This window comes from Pimephales promelas, chromosome 12, assembly GCF_988280905.1.
Source record: "Pimephales promelas chromosome 12, fPimPro1.hap1.1, whole genome shotgun sequence".
NCBI classification, from domain to species: domain Eukaryota; kingdom Metazoa; phylum Chordata; class Actinopteri; order Cypriniformes; family Leuciscidae; genus Pimephales; species Pimephales promelas.
In genome coordinates, this window is record NC_142780.1 from 32,597,159 (window position 1) to 32,619,211 (window position 22,053).

The following is a 22,053-nucleotide window of genomic DNA, read 5'->3' on the forward strand; positions in this document are numbered from 1 at the left end:
TCTAAATAAAGAGTAACTCATAGTAACTCAAGCAGCTTCATTCTCCTCATGACGGGAACAGAAGCGGCGATATAAACTAATAACGTTTATTAATTTGCACTGATTGTCAGTTCAAATCTAAATAAACGGTTTAAACTTTGTTTATTTAAAAATTTTGATTGCATGAGCCGTTATTGGTGATAGCACACTTTAAGCTGACGAGCCATAAAGCGCTTGAGAGCCAATAACTCAAGCGGTTTATTTCTCCTCATGATAGGACCAACGCGGTGCCGGAAAACAAAACAAAAAAGCTAATAGCGTTTATTTTCATCGATTGTCCGTATAAATCAAAATAAACAGGGATAATTTAATTTGTTTAAAATGTTTGATTAGATTAGCTGATCAGCTCGAGGTCAGAGCCGTTGAAAAACGCACAGGTGACCCCATTTTAAATTAAGGCGGGAAAAGAGAAGAGTAGAGAATGAAAGACTGACTGACAGATATATAAAGATGCATACAGAAGCGATGTTTCCAGCAGTCAGAGAACAAATAAGTGTGTGTGTGTTCGAAAGACAAAGGGAAAAAAATGAAATAAATTAAACAAAAAATATCCTACTAAAAGAGGCCAAAAAAGAGTGTCAATCGACTGTTTTTCTGCTGAGAGCAATTCAGCCATTTAGTCAAGACACAAGGACACACGCTTTCTTTAGTGAGGGGCAGAAATGAGACACAACCAGTTAAAAGAAGTGTGACAAGACCGTCTGTACAATTCATAATTCTGTTTGATGAATCCCAAGACAGCCTTATAGGAGGTTATCTGACACAGACACCAAACTAGTAAGGATGGTTTTAAAGTTTTTAAATGACTTAATGTATTTTTAAATGACTTAATAATGTAAATAATGTGGAAAAATCTAAAGAACACGTTTCCGCTAAAGAAACTTTTGTAAAATGGAGACGTTCTGTGAATGTTTAAGGATCTTCATGGAACGATCAATGCCAATAAAGCACCTTTACTATTATCAAGCTTAATTATTTATATCTAAATTATTAGACATAAATACTTAGTCATTAGTGCACAAAGGTTTCTAATAAGACCCTAAACTGATTTGTACAGTGGCTTATTTGCATATTGTACTTTACAATATCTAACTAGTAAAACATTTGAGCAGAACCAACCTAGGAAAACATGAAATCACTCAATATAAAAATCTTTCAAAAAGCAAAAGTTATTTCTATTTTTATTCTGCAACTGCTTCAAACCGGAACTTCCAAATATTAATTACATTAATAAGCAAAAAACAAATTAGAAACAATTTGAGACACACATTTAAGGGAATTGAAAATAAAATGCATTTAAAAAACAAAAACAAACATTAAAACTTTGAGAGTTTACAAAGCAATACATTTAACAAAACAGTGTTTTTACAGCAATATTTATTCCATGTGCTTTTTTTCTTAAATATGGCCGTTTGAATATTCATCAAAGCTGTTGTAATATTAATTTTGAAGACCACACCTACAGATGATAAAACGTTCCTAGCAAAGTAATGAGGGGAACAAATATGAATATGGATCACACAATCAATAATTGACCATACGTGTGAACATTCATATTAAATGAGTATAAATCTGCATAAGTCAGATTCAAAAGGGACTTTGGGTTCAGTCTTTAGTAATTAAAATTTAACACCTAATAAACAGCTTTCGGATGGCTGGTAAAACGGATCATGAATATGGATCAGAGTCTTTCATCTTTGGGTTGGCGGGTTGGTATCCGTCATTAGTCCTGTGACAGATAAACCCCATTGAAGTTCATCCCCAAAAATGATACATAATTTAATCATTCATTGGTCCTTCCAAACCTGTATGAGTTTCTTGCATGGAACAGAAAGGATGTTTAACAGAATATCTCTTTGAGAAAACATAAAAGATGAACAGCAATCGAGAGAAAGTCATACAGGTTTGGAACGACATGAGGTTGAGTAAACGATGACAAACTTTTAATTTATTTCCCCAAGACAACGAAGGTCTACTCAGGTCAAGTCTGGGATTGATGCTCCCAAAGAGCAGGACGCCTATTAAAAATCTCTTAAGGGACTACAGTGTAGGGCTGGTACGGTAACATCTTCTGCCTGTCATTGATGGCGAAAATCCAGGACGGCTTCACAAAGCTCAGACTTCCATTTTCCATCAAGGCCTATAAAAAGACAGAACAGAGAGTAAAAGAGGATGAAAAGGAAGAAAGGACCTTGACTCGTGACATTTTTGCAGAGTTGCGAGAGCAGAGGGTTTTCATTACTACGAGAACATGACGTGAATGACTCGGGTTGAACAGAAATGTGATGTTCACAGATGTGCTGTGGGTAAAGACTTTCTCAAAGCCTTTCAAATGCAGACTATTAAAGCATGATCATATGAAAAAGCCTGGGTGGATTGACAATCTAACAAAGCCTGACTAGCCAATGAAGCCACTTGTTACTGGTGGTGTTTGCCAAGTAAAACCAGAGAGACCAATGAATTGAATTATAAATGACTGGAAACGTCCACTGATTTTTTTAATACTGTTTTTTTTTTAATCATTTTACAGACACAAAAGGCGTTTTGCAGTAGAAAAATGTACACACAGCATATAAAAATACCACTTTCTTGAACTTTGTGTATGTAAAACTTTCAAATATCTAGCAAAGACAGCATTATGTTATTGAACTGAATTGAATCAACACCAGAAACTATTTATTTAGAGACATGCCACTTCGTCAATCCTTAATAAAACTATATAGGAAAAACCTGTAACACCAAAGATGGCGGATGTATGCACATGCCCCGCCCATCCCACTGGAAAGCCAATCGTATGCTTTTAACAGTCAAGCCGGGAAACATTTAAGCCTATCGTCTGGTTTCGCCGACGCATGCGCACCGTTGAGGTTTGCGACAGTGGAAAATGTTACCGTTTGAAAAGGCGTCCGATTTGATGTGTTAGTTGTGTAAATATCAGATGTCGCAAGTCTCCAACAGATTGACTGCCTGATGACCTCAAATAATTCAAATCTCCTGGAAACTAGAGCGAGCGAGTGGTAGCGAGAGAACCCTTGCGCATGCGCAGTAAAAGTGTAACCTGTGGGAAAAAGGCGTTTTAAACCTTATTTTGGGGGAAAGGCATCAAACTTTTTCAGCGATTTTTATCATATTTTATCACTGTTTCAATACAAGCAGTTTTTATGTCCTGGTGACCCGTGAAACTGTAGTTCTGAGTCTCTGCCCATTCATTTAGATAGGAGCCTGGTCTTGTTGATCCGAAATAAATCCTGGTCTTGTTGATCCGAGTGTTCAGGTGGTAGACTGCTGTCTCAGCCCAGCTCCACCAACAGACTTAAAGGGTTAGTTCACCCAAAAATGAAAATTAAGTCATTAATTACTCACCCCCATGCTGTACCAACCCCGTAAGACCTTCGTTCGTCTTCGGAACACAAATGAAGATATTTTTGATTAAATTTGAGAGCTGTATAACTACCACATTGGCTCCTAAGGGAATGACTCTTGACGGCCCAGAAAGTCAATGAAGAAAATTTTTAAATATCCCAAGTGACTACCGTGGCTCAACTATATGTTTATCAAGCGACGAGAATACTTTTTGTGCGAAAAAACAAACAAAAATAACGAGTTTATTCGACTATTTCTTTTCTTCCCTGTAGGCCAGAAACGAGATTTCCATGACGCATGCGCGAGAATTGCGATCTGCTTACACTACTTCAGATCGCAATTCTCGCGCATGCGTCGTGGAAATCTAAGGAAGTCTCGTTCTGGCCTACAAGGAAGAAAAGAAATAGTCTAATAAACTCGTTATTTTTGTTTGTTTTTTCGCACAAAAAGTATTCGCGTCGCTTGATAAACATATAGTTGAGCCACGGTAGTCACTTGGGATATTTAAACATTTTCTTCATTGACTGTCAAGAGGCAGTCCCTTAGGAGCCAATGTGGTAGTTATACAGCTCTCAAATTTAATCAAAAATATCTTTATTTGTGTTCCGAAGACGAACGAAGGTCTTACGGGGTTGGTACAGCATGGGGGTGAGTAATTAATGACTTAATTTTCATTTTTGGGTGAACTAACCCTTTAAAAACTCTTTTGTCCCACTGGCCATCAGACTGTACAACAGGGAGGATAATAGATAATTGGACAATTTTTCTACCCCCATCTGTAATTCTTGTACTTCCATCTGTATTTGTATGGTTTACCTACATCTGCACTCCATTAGCACTATTTACGATCTTTGCACTGCTTACTGTGGCTACGGTTGTAATAGGGTAATTGTATTTTAATTTTTTATTTTAATAGGTTTTAATGTATGTATATTTTTGTACGTTACTGGATACCTGAATTTCCCTCGGGATAAATAAAGTATTAATCAATCAATCAATCAATCAAATAGCTGCCTGAGGCGTTGCCAAGATGGCGGCAGAGTGGCATGACTTGCCTAAAAGGACTTTGATCAACACTGAACTGACTTAAGCTGAATAACGACACTATTGTCTTCTGCTTTACAGCACAATTAAACTTTTTTCCACAATTAATCAACTTTTCAGTTATTAAACTGAACTGAATCAACATTGAACTGCAAAATGACACTATGGCCTTTTTAAAGCTGCTTTAGAGTTGAGTTTGTTTCATATTAAATTGAATTTGCATCATTTCTTGTTTATTACCGTGAAGCTGCTTTGAAACAATCTGTATTGTATAAAGCACTATAGAAATTAAGGTGACTTGTTCTGCTTCGAAACGAAATAAGGAAGACTCACATCCTCAAAAGATTCGTCCCATCCCTCACTGGTGATGACAAACTGGACCTTCTCGCTCATATAGTCTTCAACAGCTCTGAGGAATCAAACAGATCAGATCATTTCATCGGTCACGCTCCACCTACAGCCTCTCAGAAGGGCTGCTGACGCTCAAAAGCACTTCAGATAGATCACAGACGCTTTACGTAGTACACGTCTGTCTCGTACCCGTTAAAGGCGATGATGTAGCGGTGAAGTTGCCTTTTCTGGTTGTCAGGGAACTTGCCGTAGAGATAGAAGCGCTTCCCTTTGAGGAAGTCTGAAGGAGCAAAAAATAAAGAGGATTCAATAAAGAGATGCTCAACACTTCTACGTCAAGGTGAACCGGAAGGCGTCAGACCTGGCAGTTCAGGGATGGGTTTATCCTCATCTTCCTCAGCATCCGTGTTCTCATCTGTGGAGCCGCCGTATAGATCTTCATCCTTCACCTTTGCTGGGCTCGCCTTTGCTGCTTTTTTCTTTCTGCTCTCCATCTCCACCCTAAAATAGCCACATAAAACAGGAGCATCATACATCTGACGATTAATGAACTGATTGACAGTCATAGGTGGTGTCCAACATAAATGTGAGGTCTTTTGTCTGATAGGTGGCAAATATGATATGGCAGAACGGTAGAAATGTTTTAACCAGTGGAGATTCTGCTGTCAATTATAATGCATCATCAAATTAGCCAAAATATTTAATTAATAAGCATGCACAAGGCTGGCTCATGTATTTGTGCTTATTAAAAATTTTAGGTAATTTGTAGCATGGTCTTTTTTTTTTTTTGGAAAGAAATACTTTTTGCAATGATGCATTTCACTGATCAAAAGGGACAGAACACACATTTATTGTGTTTCCACTAAAATGTGAAGCTGCATGACTGTTTTCAACATTGATAATAATAATAAATGTTTCTTGAGCAGCAAATCATAATATGAGAATGATTTCTGAAGGATCATGTGAAAATTCAGCTTTAATCACAGGAATAAATTATATTTTAAAAAAATATACCGATTGAAATCAGCAAACTAATATTAATAACGCATTTCACAAAAATCTCAGTTTTTACTGTATTTTTAATAAAATGCAGACGTGGTGAGCAAAAAAGTCTTCTGTCAAAACATTATTTTTTTTTTTTAAATCCTACCGACCCAAACTTTTGACATGTAGTGTAAACTTTGCACAATTCTTTAGACCACAGATGAATTCATACAACATTATGAATAAAGAGAACATCCAAAGACAATTCTGATCCTTGATTAACACATGATGGCAATGCATTCGTTTATTTTTTTATACGTTAACACCATGTCGCCTCGCATCTATGGCTATATTCAAATTTAGCAACTCGAAAATAAAACTAAAATGTTTAAGATTCATTTTTTCAACAAACCTCAAGACTACATTTGGGAAATATTTGTAACGCAATAAATATCTTACCTGTTCAGCTCATCTTCAGTGTCCATGCCAGACGCGTCATCCTCTGCGAGTACAGCATCAAAAAACATGAATCAGTAGAAGAAGACGTTAGGTCTATTTTGAATTTTCACAAATTCACAGTATTATTTTTAATAATCATGCGGTACGCCTATTTTGATAGTCCAGAAAATAATAGATAATTTTCTAAGTAAGACTTTACAATAAGGTTCAATTTGTTACTTGTTACAACTACAATAGTTACCATAAACTAACAATGAAAAATACATTTAAAGTAGAGCCCGACCGATAAAGGATTTTGAAGGCCGATAAAGATACAAATATTTGTTGGTTTTAAAATCCGATATTCCGATATATCGGTCGATATTTTATTTTTATTTTTCACAGAAAAGCGCAACAAAACATTAACAGATTTCCCTAACATAGTTATTTGTAGTTATTTATGAGTTTTAACTAAAATAATATGATAATGCATTTTAAAAAGAAACTTGTTTCTTTTATTGTCACAACAGAACAGAGGAACATCAAAATATATTAAAGTTCTGATAAATAAAATAATAATTAGTCCCTACATTGATTTATAAGCTACCTGCAAAACGTTATACACGAGTGTTGCCAACAGGGACGGTGTAGAGTGCATTCTAGTGGACAAACTATACAACTCCAACACTCATGACATGGTTGAAGCGTGTTTTGTCCGTTTTTATTTTATTTTTGAAATATTAATTTATCAGCCATTATAACTGCCGATACCGATAGTTTGGAAAATGCCTAAAATCGGCCGATAATATCGGTCTGCCTCTAATTTAAAGCATTTATTAATCTCAGTTAATTTCAACATTTATGAATACATTATTAAAATCAAAAGTTTTATCTGTTAATACGGTATTATTTAATGGACCTGAGCAGACATGAGCTCACAATGAAGAGTTGTGTTTTCATTAACTTCATTAAGCGCATTAATTAATGTTAACTAATGGGACCTTTATTTAAAAGAGTTACTATTTATTACTCTTTTTTTTTGGAATTTGACAGACAAAGCAAAACAAATGAATATCAGTGTAAAAACAGATTTACATTATAAAACATTTGAGACTAAAAGAAAACACAAAGGTCCAATACTAAAACACATTATTGTGGCTAAAAGCATCTCCTCGTATTGACTTGTTTGCGCCGCTCTGAGTCTGCACTTTCGCAAAACAACTGTGCTACTATATCCAGCTGTATAAATGCGAGATCAAAATCTCTACCTGCTGAAACATCTGCATCGTTCTTTCTAACCACTCAGCCCTAATGATGTTCATGAAAATGGACAATGATTCACCATTTTCTTCTCTCATAGGATTTAAGTTGCATGAAGATGAAGAGCGAGGTTTGCTCACGCCAGCTCATGTGGCCTCTCAATTTACATAGAAATGAGAAACATGTCCAAGTCTCCTGTCTTCGAATGCTCCGGGCAATTATCTGTAACGCACTTCCAGCCTCTCTCCAATCCTACTGCTCTCTTCTGGCCCTCCATTTTTTTATTTTTCCTGATTGATTGGAGTGCTGCTTTACACACACTTCATTAACCCGGCCTCTCCCCCTCCCTGAGTGACGGGCCAGGTTGACATATTAACGATGAGGGCATGAGCCTCAGGCATGCATGTAGTTAACACACATGTTCGGACAGCTGAGCTTCTGAAAATGACGTAGACGGCAAGTTGCAACATCATTAAAACTTTTAAAATTGCCATTATTGATTTTGATGGAGGAGCACGGTTGACGCATCATTGCGGTGAACGAACAATTCAATCGACAATCATCTTGGTTTACCTGCAGCATCTTACAGTGATTCTGCGTGTACGTTCATGAAAGCGTTCAAATGCCCCTCGTTTATTAGGGTGAAAGGTCATTTAAGAGGTTTAAGCAAAGGGAAATTGAAGCAACTACATCATCACCCATTACCCTGACTTGTATGTAAATCACTTTATTGACGTCATGTCTGTTTTTTCAATGGATTGTGCACATCCGTTTAGGTTATGTCAAAATCGGAGAACAGCTTTGCTACAGCGCTGCTTTATTGACTTGTGTGTAAACCAGTGCTGTTGTTGTTAAAGGGTTAGTTTATCCGAAAATAAAAATTCTGTTATTATTTACACACCCTCGTGTCGTTCCAAACACGCAAGACTTTCATTCATCTTCAGCACACAAATTAAGCTATTTGAATGAAATCTGAGGGCTTTCTGTCCCTCCATTGACTGCTACGCAAGTACACTTTAAAAAAAAAGTTAATGAAGAGAACGTAAAACTAACCCATATGAATTAAACAGTTTGTCCAAATTTTTTTCGAAGAGAATCGATTGTTTTATTTGAAAAGATTGAATTTAGGCTTTTGGACTAAGAACCAATGAGGTTCATTCTCGTGTTAACCATCACGTTTGATCTTCAGCAAGAACCAATGAGCTTCATCCTCGTGTTACGCAGCACATTTGAGCTTAAAGGGTTAGTTCACCCAAAAATGAAAATTAAGTCATTAATTACTCACCCCCATGCTGTTCCAACCCCGTAAGACCTTCGTTCGTCTTCGGAACACAAATAAAGATATTTTTGATTGAATCTGAGAGCTGGATCAGTCCTAGATAGACTGCCTAAGGGACTGGCTCTTGACGGCCCATAAAGTCATTAAAGAAAAGGTTTCAATATTCCATGTGCCTACAGCGGCTCAATTATAAGTTTATCAAGCGACGAGACTACTTTTTGTGCGAAAAAAACATAAATAACGACTTTATTCCACTATTCCATTACTTCCTTATGGGCGCATGCGCGAGAACTGAGACGAGGACGTTCTCATTCGACTACTTCTTGTTACCGGCTGCTCACCGCTTAGGAGTTTTACCGCCCCCTACCGTATAAGATGATGTGCTGATATAGCTGGAAGCGCAAAACTTTCTGTTTACAAGCAGAGGAAGATGCGCGCCGTACATACGCTTTTCAATTTGCGTATTTTCCACACTATAAGGTGCACTTAAAAGCCTTTAATCTTCTCAAAAAACGACAGTGTTCCTTATAATCCGGAGCGCCTTATATATGGATCATCATTTTATACGGTAGGTGGCGGTAAAACTCCTAAGTGGTGAGCAGCCGGTAACTAGAAGTAGTTGAATGAGAACGTCCTCGTCTCAGTTCTCGCGCATGCGCCCATAAGGAAGTAATGGAATAGTGGAATAAAGTCGTTATTTATGTTTTTTTCGCACAAAAAGTAGTCTCGTCGCTTGATAAACTTATAATTGAGCCGCTGTAGGCACATGGAATATTTAAACCTTTTCTTTAATGACTTTATGGGCCGTCAAGAGCCAGTCCCTTAGGCAGTCTATGTAGGACTGATCCAGCTCTCAGATTCAATCAAAAATATCTTTATTTGTGTTCCGAAGATGAACGAAGGTCTTACGGGGTTGGAACAGCATGGGGGTGAGTAATTAATGACTTAATTTTCATTTTTGGGTGAACTAACCCTTTAAACAAGAACCAATGAGGTTCATCCTCGTGTTATGGAGCATGTTTGTGCTTCTACAGGAACCAATGAGGTTTGTAATGCTTTAAGCAAGTACGGCTGAGCTTCTGTTGATGCTTTCTGATTATTAATGTGAATAAAAGCCTACATTTAATCTGTTCATCGACTTGGACAGTCACCTCTGATAACTGATCAAATTGTAATGTAGACATGCATTTTCCATAAAGCTGCTTCGAAATGATATGTAATGTGAAAAACTGATATAAAAATAATTGAATTAATAATGCATTGAATTAAAATGAGAAAAGTGCATTTTAACATTATTCTTTATACCCATACATGAACCAGTCACCCATCAACTACCAATTTAGAGGAGATCTACAGATTTATATGAAATCTCTCGAGCTGCAAGAAAGACATGGACATCCATCAAAGCACACACACACACACTACAGCGCATCATCTAATTCCAAAACCCATAATACTGTAGCATTAAAGTCAACAAGATATGCCATTCACAGCCCAACGTTTTCAAGTGGAACAGTATATTCAGTGTGTTGTGACTAGTCGCATTACACATATTTTTGTCCAATCAAAAGCTCTCTATGATAAAAATGTCACTCGCCTTGCATCAGACAAGAATGCAGTAGCCTTTTGTTTTCAATGTGAAATACGCACACACAAAAAACGGCATTTGTCATTTTAGTTATCACTTTCTATTTTACTCAATTTGATTCTGTCTTTACCTGGGCCTTCCGCATCCGTTGAGCCACCGTACTCCTCTTCTTCCTTAATCGGCTGCTTTTTGGGGGTCACATGCCTCTTTTCTGGTGTTTTCTAGGGAGGCATGAGAAAAACGATGCTTATGCAATTGGTTTCGGATTAATATTGATGTGTTTCCTGCTTTCGAGTCAATGCATGTCGCAAAGTCAACAAATCTGAGGAGGATGTCTCTATGGCAACAGCACGCCGCACCAAGGTTATGTTGCTCTTTTTATTCACACATAAAGACCATAATGGGAGGACCGCATTATGATGGGTTTTCATGTTTCTTAAGACATGATTCATAAAACATAAAAGAAATTACCGTTTTCTGTGCTTCCTCCTCACTCTCATCCTGTTCATCTTCACTCTCTGAACTGGACTCGGCTCCATCCATGAGATACCTGAAAAACACAATGAGAAACAGCAGACTGAGTATTACTGGAACTGGATGTGAATGTCTTCCGTCTAAACATCAAGTACAGAAGCTGAAATAAGTTTGGAAAATAATCAGGACTGTGATTGTAAAAAATCCCTAATCACATCACTACCGAGAGTTTCACAAGCAAATCAGACCTGATATATATTTCATTTATTCATTCTGTACTTTTACATTTTGCACATTTGCTCCATTAAAGAAATAATCCATCCAAAATCATTTTTAAAGTTTCAAATGTGAATGACTTTCTATTGTGAAACACAAAAGGAGATGTTTAGCAGAATGTCCAGAACGCTCTTTTCCATTCAAAATGGGTAATATTGTTAATAGTATAATATTATAATAATAATTTTAATATAATAATATATTAATAATAATATATATATATATTATATATTAATATATAATAATAATAATAATAATATTATAGTATACGAGTCATATGGACTATAGTTATAAGTTACATTGTTTATTATACAGTCCATTGAGGTATAAATCAGAAAATCACCATCCACTTTCATTGCTGATAAGAACAGCTTGGAGATTCTGCCCAACATTTCATCTTAGTTCATGAAAAAGGATACAATAATTTGATTGAATTGCAAAAATGTAAAATATTCCTTTTAACATAAAAACACATCCACTTGAGTGTAGACGATCATGGTTTTTCTCTTTTCGGATTAAGCTTTTGGGAGCAGGACAGAAACACACTTCCCATTCCACCTGTATCACTGCTGAAAAAAAAAAAAAAGGTTTGTGCAAGGACGCACAACCGAGCTGATCTGCGTTCGATAGCGTGAGAGACGTGCACGGACAGATACACCCTCCTCATCTTCAAAGGAAGTGGCTGCTTTAATTACCCATGGCAGATGCAGCTTTTAAATACAGAATACATAATCTGAGGTGGGCACTCAAAGCAGACACAATGGAGAGCCGGGCACAGAAGAACACACCTGCCTCCCGCTAAACCAATCCATGATAACAGACGAGACGACTGCTCAACAAATAAACACACAAAGCACACTCTGCGCTGGACTTAGCACTAGCCTTTTATCTAGCAGCATTTATGATAATCACTAGGACTGGGCAATATGCAACATGGTTATAAAAAATATCTCACTATAATTATATTATAATTGTAAATATTTGATAGGGTCAAGGACCAGTACAATATTACACAGACTAGCCAACAAATGCAGCGGTTCATTTAATTAATTGCCTGAACGCAGCTATGGCTTTTTAGTTCGTCATCTTTAGCTTTTTCAACAAAAGCCCGCCTGCAGAAACACCGGAGCACAAATGCCACACAAGAGAAGGAATGTCAAATCTGAAAAAAAACATGATTTGTATGATTATCCACAAATAATCACCAATCTGCAGTGATCAAATCTCCAGCAGCAGCGTTTCAAAGACATTGGATCATGTTTCTATTATTTCCAAGTCATTCATTATTCAGAACACTTTTTGCTTCACATCGCTGCATGCTTTGAACGGATTGCACAATCAGAAGGGTCATTAAAGAAGAGGCCGTCACCGTCTGTGAAGTAATGAGCGGCACATCATCAGAGCTTGTGCATCTCGCTTGAGTCATCTGGGTGCCTCGACTGGCAAATCTCACAAACTCAATGTAAAGCCGATTATAGGGCCAGATCAATCGGTGTAGTCCTAGACCTAGAGTTTAGTTCCCTATGGGTAATTTAGGAGGTTCTTGTACAATACAGTCATAATTTAGTTTTCTACACTCGCCGTCAGAAAAACTGGTCTAACACTGAACATCCAGTCCACCCCATTCATGTCGGAAACTGTGTTATTTTAATATTATTTGTATACTAGTATAGTAGTGTTTATTAATAATGAATCATTTAACTTTTTTAATACTTCAGTTTTATTTTGATTTTAATTTTAGTAATTTTGCTACCGTATGTGCAGGTTACTTTTGTTTTAAATATTTATTTTTAGCTTTCATTTATTTTTATTTCACGTCTTGTTTTAGTGATTTCAGGACTTTAACTTTAGCTATTCAGTTAGTTGCCAAGACAACATTTCTAAGATTTTAATTTAATATTAATGTTTTTATGTTATCTCAGCTTAATTGAAATAAACAAAAAAAACCTTAAATTTTACTACTTTTAGCTGACAACTACAACAACACTGGTCCGAATGATGTCATCGCAAGGAATAACGAGCCATTTAAAGGTGCTGTAGCTTTTCACTCTACTAAAGCATAAAAATACCTAAATATATTTGCATAAATTGAAGTTCACATACACATTTCTCTGAAAAACACTTCTACAGCCAGTTATTTTACTTTGAAATGTGCGTTTCCAGGCTGGAAGGTTTGTTATAATTTGCCCATTTTTATTGTCAATTGCGCTCGTTTCTGTTGCGTGTGCTCAAACTGGCAACCCGAGTGAGCGCCATCGAGTCTGAGGAGAAGATAGCTGGAGATACGACGATCTCTGATATTTTTAATTGGACTGCAGTACCTATTTCAACCACTAGTTGTCATTCTTCCAGACTGCACCTTTAAACATGCAGTGCAAAATCACCAAAATTTATATTCGCTATAACAAATGTTTCACGATCTGACCTCACATCTGTTGACTGCTACTAATAAATGACAAACAAAAACGAAAGCTCTATGACTCGGTTTGTCTCACCGTTTGAAGGAAATCTTCTGCTTTGTTTTGTAACAGTCCATCACCCACTCTTTCCTGACGATAATGCCTCCAGCTGCCTTCACCTGACTGTACTTGGGCGTGTTGGCAAACGCACAGCTGCAGGAGAGAGACAAAAAGCTCTGAACAACAAGCACGAGCCGTCTCTGAATGCTGACACATATTATCATGAGGCTCTGAATGCTTCATGACACTAATGAATGGGCTCCTTACATGAGGTGTGTGGAGTCTGGAGTCCAGTCGGGTTTGTATCGGCCTCCCATGGCCAGGGCTTTGTCCCGCAGCTCTCCGCGGAAGGGGTTCTGGAAGCCACTCAGGACAAAGACGACTCCCTCCAAGATGCGGTTGAAAGCAACCGGTTCTGCTGACTTGGGCTTAGGTTTGGGTTTTGGCTTGGGCTCTGGCTTGGATTTAGGACTCTCTCTCTTGTCTGGTGTCTTTTGGCCTGGAGAAGAATTCAAGACTTGACACCATCGAGAATTCAGTTTGTGCAGTGGCTCTTAAAGCAACACCAAGTAACTTTTCCTCTATGGTCACCCTACAGGTAGGAAGTGGAATTGTCCATTACCGCTATCGTTAAATAATAAGCCTACTGTTGCACACAAGCTCGCTTTTTATCCAGCATTGAAATCAACAATGTCCACAGAAAAAGTAGAGTATGATTTCATGAAAGTATGATATATTGTGACATCAGAAACGAAGAAAAACAAAATAATGACCATTGTAACGTTTGGCGCAAAGCAAGTCAAATTGGTAGTTTTCTTATGTCTCATTAGAACTACAGAAACACAACGCGATCTGGCAATCTTCCATAACGTAGTTATAGCAGATATAGGACCCGCAAAGCCAATCCAGAAGTGTCTTTCACCCTGTTAAGACTTAATGAACCACTGAAACGATTTTGGAAAGATTTTTTAAGGTCAAAAATCTTACTTAGTGTTGCTTTAAAAAGGAAGCCTCAAGATGACTTAAAACTACAAAAAATATCAATTTCATACATTGTTAACACAATAAGGTTTTATTTGATAGTTAACTTCATTAGTAGTAAACACAATGAAAAATACTTCTAAAGCATGCATTAACTGATCATTCAACATTTATTAGTTTTCTGTTAATAATATTTAATGGACTTGACATGAACAGTAGTATTTGTTTAACTAATGCTTACATTAATAAAGAAGATTAATTAATACTAACAAATGTATGGCTTTCTGTAAGCATTTATATGTTATATACGTAATATAGCACAGCACTGCATCTTGAAAAAAAAATTCATAATGATTTGCAAAAGGTTGAACCTTAAAATAGAAAAATGTCATGAATGTAACAATATCAGCTGAAAACTGATTGAATAGTTGCAACCTGGCTCAGATGAATCATGTCTGCGGCATTTCTGGTGATTAAGGGATAATACAAGGCTTCTTCACCTCACAAATGGTTGTAGAAAGCAAAAATGCTACAAAATGCATACGTTTTAGCACCCCAAAATTAGTAGGAAACAAGTATTGGATTAGATTCAGCAAATATGATGCACGCTGGTGTAATATATATTTCTTATTTTAATTCATCTCCTGTAAATAGATTTTGTCTTTGAATAAACAGGATTCTCTCTTGAAAAACCTGGATATATGAGGAAGACTCATTTTATCAAGTATGATTTTAGTCCTGGAAAAGTCATGGAATTTAATAAAATCTTATAGCATTCTTATACCAAAAAAATAATAATCCTGATACAGTAAAACCAGAAATGGCTGGAAAAGTCATGGTGAATCAAAGCTTAAAATTTAAAATTTAGCTTTTTAAACTTCAATCCAAAAATTTGTTTCAATTATTATAATTTTAATCCCTGGACACTCCTAGTTTCTGAGAACCATTGACTTCATGCGTTCAATGAATATGACATAATCGTATTATTTACCGGTGGTGATGGGACTTGCAGTTGCACTGGTTCTTGCTTTAGATTTTGGAGTGGCAGAGTTTGGTTCAGAAGAGGCGGATGAACTGGGCTTTTTGGGCGGTGGACCGGTGGCTTCCAGACGCTCTTTACTGAACTCGAACTTCCTCTTCACAGGAGCCTTTAAAAAACACAAAAGGAAACACATCAAGCAGTGGTTCTCTAAGAACAGACTTTCTTTTACTCTGACGTGCTCCTTTGAGCTTTGGATCCCCGCAACCATCATTCATACAGGTTTGAAACAACATGAGGGCAGAAAATAAATGTTTTATTTTTGAGAGTTTGAGTTTTTAAGCCAGACTTAAAGTCAGCGATAGTCTTTTCTTCCCTATTGTGACGTATATTGCATTGAAACAGCTTCTCGGATCAGAAAAGAAAAGTAGGGCGGGGCTTGATTCTGTTCTTGGGGAATTGATTGGATGGTTGTGCTTTGCTATTGGTGGATCTTGTGGGTGATATAAACATTAATCAGGTCATCAGAGAAGAGAAGACCTTGCAAGTGGGAGGGGAAGTTATTTTGATTATGAGGCACATGAATTTAAATAAATAATGATGTGCATGGGGCAATTATTTTTAATAAATATTGCAATATTCCATAAAAAAAAAAGTTAATTTCGATTTCATGGTGACTTTAATATTTTCAAAGGGGAAAATTTGATAAGCAATGATGTCCTACAGCAGGAGGAGCATCTTCATCCTGCTGAGATTCAGTTTCTCCAGTTCCAGTTATATAAGGATATAATTCTGGAACGCTACAAAAGGTCAATAATCCATTGCAGGCGACTAGAAAATATCTGCCACTTCAGCACAAAGACAATAGCATCCGGAGAGATGATTTATGGGGACCATAAGTGGTGCAGCTAATTTAATAAGGAAGTAAAATGGGCTCCTCATTAGTTAGAGGACAGGAATACAGTTATATAGGGCTCCACACCTGAAGAGAGAAACACTGTGGTGTTCAGGGGTTTATGGTTGGTGAGATATGTTAATATTTTTGAGACAAGTTCAAAAAAGTAAAAACAGTTAAATGCTTTTACGTGATCAAAAATAGAGTGAAATATAAATACAAATTAAAATCGCTACTTTCTATATTTACTTAGTATGTAAATATATTTTAAAATGTAATTTATTCCTGTGATCAAAGCTATATTTTCAGCATCATTACTCAAGTCTTCAGTGTCACATGATCCTTCAGAATTCGTTCTAATAGGATGATTTTCTACTATGATAAATAGAAAAAATGTCGTATTATCATGGTTGAAAACAGTTGTGCGGCTTTTTTTCAGGATTCTTTGCTGAATAAAATAATTATTTCCAAAAGTAAAATCGTACTGCCCCAAAAGGTAGTCGTACAACTAACAACAACAACAAAATAACTGATAACTTGCTCCATCCCTAGTTCTGATCTGATCTGAACATACGGGTCAGTACCTGTTGTGTGCTGGTGCTGCTGGAAGACGTCTGTGTGGACGAAGCGTCGGACTTCAGCGCAGCAGTGGCGTAACTCAACCTTTCATTCTGAGGAGACACTGATAGAGACAAACAGGTAATAATGATACTGTGTCGGTTATTACATTTAATTTGTGCAATTCTGCGCGCACAGGACCAAGCATGGATCAAATCTGTCTTGGAAGGAAATCAAAAATGATTTTATTATGAACAGTAACATTCAATATAGTAAAAAATGTTAACAACTATCCCACCCAACTGAATATTGGACCATTTGCACACAATATCATACACAAATACCATGATTTGATTTGAGACACGATACTGATCTCATGATACAATACTCAAGATACTTTAAACAAAGACAAAATAAAGCTAAAAATAATTTAAAAAACGAAATAGATTTATATATATATACACACAACTATACAACTACACAACTTTTTTGAGTCAGACTATATAAAATTTATGAAGGTTTAAATATCGTATTTTATTAAATTATTAATTTTTAATTTATTAATATTTAATAAACATGGAATCTCAAATGTATGCTTTGGTGTCTGGGTTTATCATATTTGATGCTAAATCTGTCTAAACTTTCCTTTTGGGTGAACTATACAAGATACGAAGTTGTATTTTTGTTTTGCAATATATTATGACAAGATATATTATGATAAAATATGCCAGCTAGGCCTGTCACGATTATTAATTAATTGATTATCGCGGTTATTTGATCAAATCGCAATTATTTGAAATAACTGCAACAATTGTGCAGTTTCAGTTTAATTTAAAAAAATCAAAATTTTCCATCTAAATAAGGGAAATTTAAGCATTTAAAGAAACCTCCTAACCTCTAGGCATCATGTCTCAGAAATATTTTTTTTTTTCAGCATTGAAGTAAATTATATGGGACCACTTTTCATAACTCTTATTATTAGATTTCATGTGATTGAAAGTAAAACATAACAAAATAATCAAATAAAATTAAACTGTTAATCGCAATTATCTGTATATTTCCACAATTATCCAGCAAAGGTATTGATAAAGGTTCGACCATTTATGTAGCCTATGGGATGCATCAACCGGTTTACATTAATACTGTAATATGCATTACCTTTCAGTCCAGTGCTGGATTTAGCAGTGCTCTCTCTGCTAAAGAACAGACTTCCCGGCTGGATATTTGAACCAGAAGACGGGGATTCGTCTTTAACACGGAACTGACCCAGTTTAGTTAGTTTCTGTCAGGAAGAGAGACAACAGATCTCAAGAGCCGTCAAACAGCAGGACACTGAACACGAGCTGTGGAGCAACAGCACTCACCGGTGGAGTCGTGATGGGAACATCATTGCCGTCTGGAGGAGAATGCAGCTTTATAAAGGTGATTCCATACGCTATTGACTACACAAAAACAGAGAAAAAGGCTAATAGTGCATCAGGTGCATGCGTGTTTGAATTGACATGAGAGAAAACAATGACAGTGCTCACCTTGCTGTAAGGCTGACTGCACACAACCTTCACACGGTCCCACTTCTCCTGCGCCGTGGCCTTCACCAGCTGGTTGGGCCCGAAGAAGCGCACTCGGTTTGTGTTTGAGCCGTTACGGCTCTCTGTGGGTGACATGAAGGACGACGTGACCAACAGAACCTACAACAGATCGCAAGAAAGACATATTAACACCAACAGCTTTGAAAATGACATTCTTCAGAATCAGTTTTATACCTTAAAGTAGGGCTGGTCCGAATACCATTTTTTTGAGCTTCGAAGCTTTGGTAGCAATGAACATTGAATATTCGAAGCTTCGGAATATAGCCTATCTGTCTGTCCCTTTGCATTTTGATTATTTCGAGAACCGTTCATCCAAACAACTTCACAAAGCTTTTAAAGCTTGTAACTTTAAGACGCACCTCAAAGTCTTGATCTTTGACTGACGTGGAGTGTCCAACAAGGACCTCAATGAAAGCAGAGCCTTCATTTCCAATGTCTATGCTGTGAATTTGTTCTTCCTTTTCCAACTGGAGAAACAACAGAGACAAAAATGTATGTAAAAAAATAAAAATAATTGCAACTGATGTTCAGTTCTTATCTTAAAAATAATTTTTTTTATTTATTACATATAATTGTTTGTTTATTTTAAATACTAAATCATTAAAAATATTAATAAACATAATATTCATATATTAATATAATAAAAAAGCCATACTTGAAGAATGACTGAAACTTGCTTCTCTCCAGGTCTTGCAGCTTTCCATTTTCTGTACGTGTCAGAGCTCAAGAGGTTGTCTGCCTTGTGAGTCTGCGCAGAAGGATTGAACAAGTCCCATGAATAAACAACACTTTAATTTGGTCATTAACATCATGTTATTAGACTAGCTTCATTGTTCCTCATCATGTGAGAGTGTTCAATAGTCTCGCATTTAAACTTCATTATTAAAAACAGTTAGAGTTTCATTGATTTCTGTAAATCATTTCAAATGATCTGTTTCAATAGATTTCTCTCGGTCCTCATATACAGTCTTCCCTTGTTAGTAGATTACCGTGATTAAATATAAAATGTTATTATTAATTAAAAGTTCATTTAAAAAAAATGTATATATAAAATGCATACTTACATTGTCCTCACTGCTGCAAGACACGATATGCTTAAGTTTGATTTCAGGCATGTTCGTCAAATTAAACACTCGCCTCTGGTCTCATAAAATCTGAAAACACAAATGAGGTATTTCATTAATAATGAACATTATAGCACTAGATCTGTGAATCGACTCAAAAGAAGGTTTCGATCACAAATCAACTCATTTCTAGCAAGCAGTTTTTAATCTACAAAGATATATAAATATTATGGTAACTATGGTCAGATACAAAAGTGACAATAACAGAATTCAAATTTAAAATATGAGCATTTCTTTTCACAATTAGCTGTAATCTAACCAACGATTTATTTCATTTTAGTCTACTCAAATATGTGTTTTGGCCAAATGTATTAAAGAGAGCAACTCAATTATCTAAACGAGACAGACTTGAAAACATTTCATAAATAGCAACATATTAATATATTTTGTTTACACAGAGTATCTGTAAGACTAGCTGCCATTCATAAATACAAGACTAAGTGCGTCATCAGCTCGCATCTGGACCAAATGATTGTCAACAGTGTCTCGTGTGGTTTAGCTAGTATGCGACCATTAAAACGACGACTAGTTAAGTTAACTAGCATGCTTCATAATTCCACAGCGCCCTGTAAGCGAACAATGGAGCTGCATTACAGCGGTCATTACAGCGATAGAGACAGGGCTGAAAACATTCAATTTCAGACACTCAATTAAATTAAATGAAGAACACTGTACTGAATACCAAAGTTTACAGACCTCAGTTATGTGGCTTATATTGTAGCTTGTGTGGAGACACCGTTTCACGACCACTCACGCATAGCATACATACAAACTCCCTCTCAATTCACAACATGTGACATCACTTCCGCCGAGCGTGGTAACGATGCTAAAATAAAAGTCCGTTTTAATTTAACCCCACATTAATGATAAAGCCTAATTTATTAAATGTATTAAATTGATTAATATTAAACGACATTGAATTGTTGAATAAAAATGTATTAATAAACGTATTCGTACAATATTCCACATACAAAATAAAACAGGAAAACCTAGAGGAGTTTTTTTTTGGAACTTGGTTAATCCCCTTTAAATATTGCATTAATAATAAAACCAAAGGAATATATATATATATATATATATATATATATATATATATATATATACACACACACATAAAAGCCCTGTTAAATCATTAATTGCAAGATACTCTGATATTGACGGTCACGATTTATGTTCTTTTTGTAAAAGTGGCAAAGAGGTGTCAACGCATTTTTTTTTTATTTTTTTTCAATGCAAGATTATCCAAAATTTCTGGAAGGAACTGGCAGAATTTATCTTTAATTTAGTACAAATTAAACACTATTTTACTTTAAAGTATATTATTGTGTATTATGAAAACAGTGTTAACAAAGGCCTTGAATACATTGCAAATTTATGTGTACGGTTGGCAAAATTTGCAAAAATATTTAAACTCATCCCCAGTATTTAAGTTGTTTAAATTAGAATTTAATTGCTTCATTATATTCTCTGAAATTGTTAAAGAAAAAAAAGTCATTATGTTTAGAATATTTTGATATTATTTTTTGGATCCCCTGCTACCAATTAATGTTTTTCCTTGTTTTGTAATATTGTATGCTATGTTAGTTACTTGTTCTATCTACAATTAAAAAAAAGGGCTGTTTTAATTGCAAAACATCCAGAAAAAAATATATGGAGGTCATCATAAATCTAAACAAAAACAAAATCTAAAACAAAATGCTTTAATTTACAAACTGAGAGTTGTCCTGCATAAAGTCTCTATGTCAATCAGTCTTTTCCCTTTCTCACTGTTACGAGCACAAAATGAGAAACGAAAATGTTGATCAACAGCCTTTCTTTGGTACTTGTTTTTAATAGGCCTAGATGTTGTAATTTTCCACCTGCACAGCTTTAGGGTTTTCTTTGAAATGCCATCTGACAAGTCTAGCACTTACCAGGCAAACATTTCCCCTTTTTCTTGGGTGCATGACAAGATCAATCAAACAATTTAACCTTTTGCCCATTTCCCTCTTCCAATCTCAGCATGCATGTTTTTGTTTCCAATAAACTCTATACTTTTATTTTTTTATTGTCCTCAGGAATGACCTAAAATACTTTCAGTTCATGATTATGTGTCTTGTGAATATATTGTCCTTGGAATGTACAAATACCACCTTTGAAATATACTTTTCAATGATGTAAAGAATTTTCACTTTTTCATTTTAAAGTGCATGTCAAAGGAAAATCTTTAGACATGCTCAAATGTGACTTTCCATAGCTCAGTCAGTGTTCATGAAAATAACATGAAATGACTTTAGACTGAATTGCAAATCTCTGATTGGCTGTTCAACTGAATGGCACAGCATAGTTAAAAAGCCACATTTGGTCTGTTCAATGATGTTGCGAACAGCCTA

At 35.9% G+C, this 22,053-nt stretch overlaps 1 protein-coding gene across 1 annotated transcript; it reads right to left on the reverse strand.

Moving 5' to 3' along the window:
• Positions 1 to 1,415: 1,415 nt before the first annotated feature.
• On the reverse strand, positions 1,416 to 20,519 carry xrcc1 (X-ray repair complementing 1). The gene is made up of 18 exons (XM_039660934.2): positions 20,378 to 20,519; positions 19,622 to 19,711; positions 19,213 to 19,305; positions 18,917 to 19,024; positions 18,498 to 18,656; positions 18,333 to 18,410; positions 18,127 to 18,250; positions 16,995 to 17,092; positions 15,528 to 15,684; positions 13,823 to 14,054; positions 13,592 to 13,708; positions 10,818 to 10,896; positions 10,477 to 10,567; positions 6,241 to 6,283; positions 5,159 to 5,298; positions 4,987 to 5,077; positions 4,780 to 4,855; positions 1,416 to 2,179 (listed from the first exon to the last, which is right to left on the reverse strand). The coding sequence occupies exons 2-18, from the start codon at positions 19,670 to 19,672 to the stop codon at positions 2,072 to 2,074; spliced, it is 1,845 nt and encodes a 614-aa protein (XP_039516868.2). The 5' UTR covers positions 19,673 to 19,711; positions 20,378 to 20,519; the 3' UTR covers positions 1,416 to 2,071.
• Positions 20,520 to 22,053: the final 1,534 nt, after the last annotated feature.

Coding starts and splice junctions, on each gene's coding strand:
- xrcc1 (XM_039660934.2), bottom strand. CDS start 19,672: ATGCCTGAAATCAAACTTAAGCATATCGTGTCTTGCAGCAGTGAGGAC. Junction 17,093..18,126: donor ATCCAGCACTGGACTGAAAG/GTAATGCATATT, acceptor TGTCTCTATCAG/TGTCTCCTCAGAATGAAAGG. Junction 6,284..10,476: donor AACGGATGCGGAAGGCCCAG/GTAAAGACAGAA, acceptor CTGTACTCGCAG/AGGATGACGCGTCTGGCATG.